The 9,077-nt window shown below is 43.2% G+C and overlaps 1 protein-coding gene across 4 annotated transcripts in view; it reads left to right on the top strand.

The window, feature by feature from the left end:
* Positions 1 to 9,077, top strand: part of LOC130177423 (plexin-A1-like) — a 187,617-nt gene that overhangs the window by 101,827 nt on the left and 76,713 nt on the right. For all 4 annotated transcript variants that reach the window (XM_056389191.1, XM_056389173.1, XM_056389182.1 and 1 more), the window contains exons 6-8: positions 1,155 to 1,278; positions 2,382 to 2,535; positions 3,590 to 3,689. In XM_056389191.1, coding sequence (XP_056245166.1) covers positions 1,155 to 1,278; positions 2,382 to 2,535; positions 3,590 to 3,689 — 378 coding nt within the window. The remainder of the gene's footprint in view (positions 1 to 1,154; positions 1,279 to 2,381; positions 2,536 to 3,589; positions 3,690 to 9,077) is intronic.

Here is a 9,077-nt window from a genome sequence, read left to right as displayed (position 1 = left end):
GGCAAGTATTAATAACCAAATTATTTATAAGCCTCATTTGAGCCCATTCAGAGCCATGGTAGTTTCAATCAACATTGGTACTGAACGGGGGAATACACGCACACGCACACGCACACACACACACACACACACACACACACACACACACACACACACACACACACACACACAGACAGGTGTTTCTAAGAAAGTGAGCACGATTCTTTCATGCAAATTCACACAATCACACACCAGAGCAGCAGTAGAGACAAAACGGGGGAAAACGCACATACAACGTGTACATACCAATATGTATCTCTTCTCACGCAGGTACAATGTATGCGTGTGTGTTTGTTAGTGACTCTCAGGGGAGCGGTTGGCGACAGCTTTTTCTTGCTGAGTGTGAGTGAAGGCTAACTAAACGAGAGGATGGGGGGGCTGCTGAGCGGAGGAGGCAGTTAGCACTTTTTTCTGCCTCCCTCTTATTGTTTAGGCCTTGCAGAGTGCAGCATCAGCACTTTCCTCCTCACCACCGGGACCAGTTGTTGTTAGCGCAAAGGTGACATGATAGCTAATGCATTATAAATAGCTAATAGTAAAACCGCTACGATACAGAGCTGTATGCTGATTTTTAGCACGATCAGTTGGCTCGTAATAACCGAGGGTGGGGGGGGGGATTGCTGACCTCGTTGATATGCGGCTGGTAGGAATTGTATCATTTTTACGGTTCAGGAAAGCTTTAATGATTGCCTGTATATCTCCTGAGAAGTTTGAATTCGGTGGAACTTTAAACTGAAAAGATGAGGGGGGGATGGATGTTCTCATAGCTTAGTGGTTCTTTCACAAATGTCAGGGCCAATAAGGTAATGATGTAAAGGCCTACAGTAATGGCTGGAGGAAGCTATTAGCCTATTTGTCTTGTATTATTGCTCCCATTTTCTGTGTGACGATGATGGCTGTGCATGTTTGTCATCTTAATATGATTGTCATATTAGCTTAACAGTTGCTCATATCCTCTCTCTCTCTCTTCTCTTCTCCTATCACCTCATCTCGCTCATCTGTTCTTTCCTCCTTTTCTCCTCACCTCTCTTCTTATCTTTCCCATAATTTTCCCCTCTTGTCTCTCTTTCCCTCTGTTTCGTCTTTCTCATCCTCTTTTGCTGCCTCTCCCCTAGTTGTTCACGTAAGGACCGTTGTGAACGAGCAGGAGAGCCACAGAGGTTTGCCTCCGACCAGAGGCAGTGTGTGGAACTCACAGTTCAGCCGAGAAACATATCGGTCACCATGTCTGAAGTCCAGGTATGTCTTTTCTTGTCTGTGGTCCTGATTGTAGTGGAAATTACACTGCTTTACCTTGTAAACAGAAAACAACATGAACTGTTTAGGAAGCCTATGGTATAAAAATGTTGTGATTTAAGGTCAGTGTCCATCGGAAAAGGTTTAGACCTGTTCCGTGAAACATGTTTTATCGGAAGCGATATGAAGCCAGTTTATCTAAGTGTTGCCTTGATTCGTTTCCACCTGCCCCAAATTTTGAGCTCGAGGCACAGGTCTATTGAACTCCCTCTGGCTGTATAATCAACAACTACATCTACACATATCTTTGCAGGATCTACATACATAAATTAATCTCCTAATTGTCCTCTCTATATACAAAACAGTACAAACAGAACTACTGTTTTTCTTATGGATCTAGTTGGGCAACTGCTCGTCACTAAAGGACCAGACAATGAAAGTGTTGTTGTAGGAGTTAAAATACAAAGTACAATTTCTACAGATTTCTCCATCAGCAAACCAATACAGCAATAGAGAATATGGTAACAGAAAACGGATAACAGCAGACAGATCACATTATGTACCTGTACATTGTTTGTCCATGTCATTACCTTGTACAATAAGTGTATATAGTGTGTACAGTGGACATTTACCTTTTGTCATGTAAAAGTTAGAGAATATTGATAAGGTCCAAAAGTCTGAGACCACTTTCCCATTCTCTTGGCCCACGGTATATGTAGATCTAAGTATGAATTTACCTTTCTCAGTCTTGCCATCTATATTATGCAAATCTCTCAGCACATGTGTGCGCACGAGAGCTCTCATTCTGTCAGCAGCTCCTCAATGTAACCACATAGCTTTGAGTGATAACAGTTTGCCTGACTTTCTTTCTGCACGTTAACACATACACGTTAACCTTGCTGTAATAGCTGCGGCAGTAACTGATGCACACATACATATACACATAGGCTCACCCTCTTTTATTCCTCGTGCTGTCACACACACACCAACCCCCAACACCCATTAACCCTCATGTCATATCTTATAAAAATCCATGTACAGCATGTCCTTCCATTGATCTTGCGCTGATTGTCTCACTCTCTCGTTCTCTCTCCTTCTCTCCCTAGCTGGTCCTCCAGGCTCGTAACGTGCCCGATCTGTCAGCTGGGGTCAACTGCTCCTTCGAGGACTACGTGGAGACTGAGGGACGGATCCAGGGTGGACACATCTTCTGCCTCTCTCCCTCCGTCCGGGACGTCATCCCAATCACAAGAAACAAAGGTCGGGACAGGAAGGGCGAAGGGTGATGAAGTCATTGGGGCAGTGAGGTCATTGGGTGGTAGTAGTGGGCAGGCGGGGTGGGGATATGGTGAGGAATATGTGAAGAATTTAGTAATGAACTCTTTTTATGCTTACACGCCTTATTCCATTTGACACTTTGTTTTTTTGTTTTTCAAAGTCTTTTGCACATTCGCATTGGAGAAGTGTAGAGCTGTGCACTGACCAGAACAGAATTTTAATGTTACCAGATGATTTGCTCAGTGCATCTATATTCAGAATACTGTGTCACTACCAATAACGCTTGCACATTCCCCTTCAAAGCCACAAATGCAAGTCTACATTTATCTACTGAAAATAGAACTGTTTTTGAATTCCCATTATCATGCATTATGCGCTGTTGTCAGTTTAATTTTATTTATTTTTGCTATCTAAACGACACTGGTTATACTTCTAACTTCTTTTCAAAGCGGCAACTTTCAGTGTGGTTTATAGTTAGATTTAAAAATATCCACATCTTTTTTTTTTTTTTTTTGCAGAGATTATGCACCTGTTTCATGTTCAATTCTGTCACACCACAAAGACGATAAAAACCTGCTTCGTATCGACATTCAAAGCAGTGAAAACATGTCTGATACTGCGCACCAAGTTTCCTCAAAGCGACTTCTCAGTACTTCTTCAACTGAGGCCATTATGCCCCATTATGAGTTCTCATCAGCTCTGGCATCCAAACACTGATTGGTGTTGCTATTTTTAATGCCACCCTACTGTGGGTGTGACATGAGTGGTGTGTTGCTAAGCTACAGTGTTTCTTTGTGTGTGCGTGTTATCTGTTGAGGTCACACAAGTGGAATTCAAATTTAAAGTGTGCTGATGTATCATTGAACAAAAATTGTTTAAATATACACCCAATTTGTTACATTTATTCTGTTATAGTTATCAGGAGTGATTTAAGTGTTCAGTAATTAATTTGTCATATTTTTCTGTAAGATTTTACAGATTTGGAGGATATTACTACTCTGCACTAACTATGTTTTCATGTATCTTTTTGGTTCAGGTGACAAGCGGGTGGTGAAGCTCTACCTGAAATCCAAAGAGACAGGCAAGAAGTTTGCCAGCGTCGACTTTGTCTTCTATAATTGTAGCGTCCACCAATCGTAAGTTAGAATAATTATTATTTATTGTTATTATTTTTCTGGGTGCATTTGACGGTCATTTGCTTTTTTTTTTGTTTTGCTTTTTTTTTAATCCTTCATTTTTATTCTTTTCCCTCTTGATCTTTTAAGAGATGGTCTCTGTCTAATCTCCACATGAGCTGTCTCATGTTACTGTCCACGACAGATACAGTTAGACACACACACATAAATATCTCAACCCCACCGACCTCCACGGGAGGCTTCAGTTACCACTGGAGTGAAAAATCGAACGTGCTGTATATGAGAAACGATCGGGATATGAGATGGTAATTCTAGTCTTATTATCATAACCCACGACGCACACTAATGATACTTTGATGATTAATTCATTACGCAATGGTCTGCCGTAATGCCTCCCAATCACAGATTCTAACCTCACTTATGCCTCTTCCCCACTTAATAAAACAAATAGCTTCATCTTTTTTGAGCACTCAAATACTCAGTCTGATACTTCTTTACACACGAATGACGAGGCAAATACTGTAGTTCTGTAATATGGTGAATCAAGTCTTGTGTCTTTTCCAATGAGTTGGTCTCCTTCACACTCCAGATGCCCTGAGCTCTCTGCCCAATAGCAGTTCACTGCCTCTCCTAATCCACCTTCTGCTGAAAATCTCCACCACCCATCCAGCCACACCCCTAGGTCAGTCTCACCATGAGCCTGATGCACCCTGCTGGGGTAAAAGAATCCTCCAAGTCCTCCACCCTGCCCCACACAATACCCTCCCTCCCGTCCATCCATGGCTGATCCAGGGGAGCCTGAAACGTCTGCTGGGGTATTAGCCTTGGGGCAGCAGATGGCTCGGAGGCCCCTGGGGTACCGCAGGGCTCCATCATGGGTCCCTCTGGATGTTAGATGAGCCTCCATAGAGGATTGTCCGCAAACACACATGCACATACACATAGACATGCACAGGCACACCTCTCTCTGCTCTGTCACTTACAGCTCATTGAAGCTCTGAATGTCCTGGACACCTAATCCGTTACTGTGACCTTTAACCCAACTCCCCCCGTCTCCCTGCCCTCGTACACAAATCCCCTGCCACAACAACGATGATTAGCTCAGCTGGTTAAGGGTGTGGTGGTTTACAATGTCAACTCACGGTTAATTCATCTCCCATAAGGACCTTGTGGTGTTTGCTCTAACTCCTAGTTCCTTTTACTGTCAAGGGTATATCTTGCATCAGATGAAAATCCTGTGAGTACAAATTGCTTCATGTTGAAATAGCAAACACCCAATTAAATAAAAAGTGTAACATTGTCTCTTAATGGATGTATTAAATTATGATGTCACATTAAATATACTAATATAGCAAGAATGTCACAAACCAAGGGAAAGAAATGTATGAGAAGTGACGCAGACAAGAGAGTTGCCCATTTGAAGATGTATTACCCCAATGAACGCTGATCAAATCCGCTCCCTGAGCTGATCTAATACAGCCTCCGAGTGATGTAATGGACACGTTTAATGAAGTTACAGATATGGCACTTTGCATCTTCGGCAGCGACTGATGGCGAAGAGAGATGCTGAGATAAGAATCCCATTTGGAGCGAGCACTACGGCCCGCATACTGGCTGTGCCTTCCAGGCGTCGGTGTGTGGCGTCTGATGAGATCAGACTGGTAATGGCGTAATGACTTCAGGCCTGCAGGACCACATGCAAGGCCCTGTTTTCAGAATGCTTGGTCATTCTTTACAGAGCTAAGCTTTCCTCTAATTGGCTCAGACTCAAAATACTGCAGGCTCTTACATTGAGAAGGAAGCAAGGACGTTCCCGCAACATGCAGAAACACATTTCTGAGCAGATATAATGTTCACTGGCTTTGAATGAATTCCTGTGTATCTGTTTTTGTGGTATCATACCGGACTCCACTATTTCCTACAGTATGAATATGTGTACTTTATGTGGGTAATCATAACTCTGCCTTTTGGAAGGGAAGGAATGAGCCAGAAATTGGAATTGCTCCATCATGTTTCTAAATAGTTTACTCTCACACACCCAACCCAAACCCCAGTCCCCCAAAAAAACCAACACCCCTCCTGCTTATTTACTCAACTGATTATGTCGTGGCCCTTGCCTTTTCAAAAATGCCATAAATTTGCATAGTGGTATTAATCTAATTAGAATTCCCACTGTTTCAGTTTAAGGGTTGCCGAGATTGACATAGAAAACACCCACAGCCATGATTGCTCCTTAATTAAATATTTCCATACGCCTTTTCTCATTCCACAGCCCCCCATTTATTAGAAATATGGAGGATAGTCTGCCAATGAATTGGGGTTTAAATGTCTGTGTAAGGCCATGTGAACCACCTTTTCTTGCTATGGTTAATGTGGCTCGGGCACTGTCTGGGTCCTTTGTTGTGTGATTGAGGGTGCTCTCAGTGTAATTGGGAGAAAAGAGCGGATTGAATGTCACAGAAAGAGATATTAAAGTTTTTTTGGAAAAAGAACAGTGTAAAATTCTGTGGATGCAAGGAAAAAAAGAGGAAATTGGTGTAGCTGAAAAGACGGAATTATACAATGAATTTTAAGCGTTGCACTATTTTTCTGTAAACTAAACTCTCAGAAATACGTTAATAAAATTATGTGCATGAATACTAGCCCCAGGTGTTTTATCAACCCCCCTCAAATTTTAAAGGGATCCAGTAATGATAGGACAGACTACTCCAGAGGACCATTAAATTATTCACCTCCACTCCTTTGAAATGAATAGTAGCCAATAAATAACTCATTTTGCCAAGTGCAGGAGTGTCAAATGCACCTCACTAGGAGAGCAGATTGTATTTAACACTCCAAACTGACCAAGGAGAGGAGAGAGGAGTAAATCACAGCCTATTGTGTCGGGCGCTTAAAAAAACACTACAGCTCCAAAGCTACCGTAGCTCGATTAGCATCTGAATATGAACGGATTAAATTAGCATTATGAGCGTGGCCATACGGGGAGCGTGTCTGCAGCCGCTCAAAGCCGCTCTGAGTGGCTACGGGCGATGGCGAGTGACAGGAAGGAGCAATAACGAGATACTGGGGGGTCCAAAGAAAGGAGCCCACCCCTGGACAAGAGAAGAAGAATTATAGGACGTCCTGAAATGGCCCTGGGTGGGCTTTTCCTGAAAAGGGTTTGTGTCCGAGGCTAAAAGAGAGGTTTTGAGATCCTAACGCAGTTCGTGACAGGGGGCCGTGGTTACTTCAAGGAACCAAAGAGCAAGCAGTAGGGGGTTGTCAGACAGGGCCTACTGCTGGCCTTGGGTGGCACACATAATGGTGCACCCTCTTTTATTTCAAAGGGCGTAATCATAAAAGTCAGAGAAAGTTGGCTGTGGTTACCTGCTGATATTTTGCTCGTTATTTCAAAGTCACTGGTACACTAACAAGGTTGATTTGACATGAATAAAAGATAAAAGTCAGATAAAAATGTTATCGGGGCTTAGTGACAGATATGTTGACGGGTGTTGACTGCTCTGTTCACTGCCACGTTCTGGTTACCTACTGTGTTAAGTTGGTGTTGTACTGTATTTTGATGAGCACTGATCCATTGGTGGCCCCCAACAAAAGGAAAGACTCTTTGACATTCAAAGTAGTGATTGCTAACAAACACCAAAAGCAGCACAATGAGCCCAGCCTCGTGTCCATTTGTCTTGCATCACTAATGTCATCTGCTCTTTTGTTCAGGATTGACACCCGTTTTTTGTGTTCCTGACCAAATCACTTGGGAGAAAACATTGAGCTAAATCCCCCTAGTTCTGCTCTTTCAGTCTGAGAACAGTATGCTAACCTATCCTAGCGTAGCCTAATCGCTTTGCCTCCATTTGTTGGCAACATTGACAAATCTCCTATTTGGTCTTGTGTGGTATTAAGGGGCCTGTCATTTCCTTAGCCGCACATCCCTCATTCTAAATGGACAGCTTCTCTCAGCACAATGCTAAATTGGTCAATTAAAGCGGCAGTGGGATTGAATTAAGCTCCAGCCTCTGATCTCGCTCAAAAGGAGGGGTCTGGGCTGGAAACAATCGCTTAAAGTGCGCACCTACCAAACGAGCGGCCCTAATTGATCCAAATGAATCCACGTCAGGGTTTGATGGATTCGTATATGTGCTCCATGTCTGAGCTCAAGCGTTAAAGCCCTCATTTTTCATGCGGATGAGGGAAAGGGTAGCTGGCATTTTACACAGGGTTAAAACACACTTGAGAGCTTGTCGGGAGTGTGCTCATAGCAGCTCAGACAGATGTGCAAATTCATACCTGGTAGATGTGGTTTTATACAAATCAGCCTGCCTGGTGAGTGAGGACTTCTCTGTATCTGCTCTTTTAGTGTTATGGATATAGACTTGCTTACCTTGACTGCATTAAAAGCAGTATTTTATTATACTTCCAGTAAACCATATGCTCACACAGACTATAATAGCTAAATGAGTCACAGAGAAGAAATTCTGAAACTGAACTAAATGTTCAAGACAAAAGGCTTCAGTAAGCTTTGTAATAAAATGAAACAATTTTATTTGTAAACTCATTATGCCTACATTAGATAATGCTGCACACATAAGTGAGATACCCAGTAGTATAGCATCTCTTGAGGGCTTAGAGAGCCCCAATAACATAAGGCTGTGTTGATAAACTGTGCACTTGAACCTGTCTGGCCCTCCTCCCCAGGTCCTGGTGAATATACACACACACACACACACACACACACACACACACACACACACACACACACACACACACACACACACACACACACACACACACACACACACACACAGTTCCCAACTTCCAACCTAATGTTTCCTCCATCTCCCATGAGACTCCCATGCAGAGCCCCTCAGGCTACACCCCCCCTTTCTCCCTATTTTCTCCCTTCTCTCTCTCCCACGATACCTGGCGTCTCTACCTCTCTCAGGGAAATCCACCTGCTTTTGATCTCTCTCCCCCCCCCCTTCTTTCTCCCATCTTTCTCTTTCAGTCTGTCTATCTGCACCTCGCCTCAGCTAAAGAAGGTGAATTTAAAATGGTGGAGCGCTCTTAGCCCCACGGATGAAAGAGAGCTTTAGACAAAGAACAGGGGGAGAGCTTTTTAAAATGAGACGGCAGCGAATGAAAGGGATGGATAGAGTGAGAGAGGCAGAGACGGAGGGACAGAAAGAAAGAGGCTCAGGGCTGAATGGATGGAAAGAACGATACAGCAGAGGTATAGAAAGAGGGAAAAGAGGGGAAATGTATGCAGTGAGTGGGCCGAGTGTGAGGGAGATCATTGAACATCACAGCTATATTCCTTATAGTGCATTTGCTTAGGGAGATGGCATGGCAAATTAAAATGCGGACTTCTACTGATCAGTTAATCACTTTGTTGAA

This window comes from Seriola aureovittata, chromosome 2 (genome assembly GCF_021018895.1).
Source record: "Seriola aureovittata isolate HTS-2021-v1 ecotype China chromosome 2, ASM2101889v1, whole genome shotgun sequence".
NCBI lineage: Eukaryota > Metazoa > Chordata > Actinopteri > Carangiformes > Carangidae > Seriola > Seriola aureovittata.
This window is presented reverse-complemented; position numbering and strand designations above follow the sequence as displayed.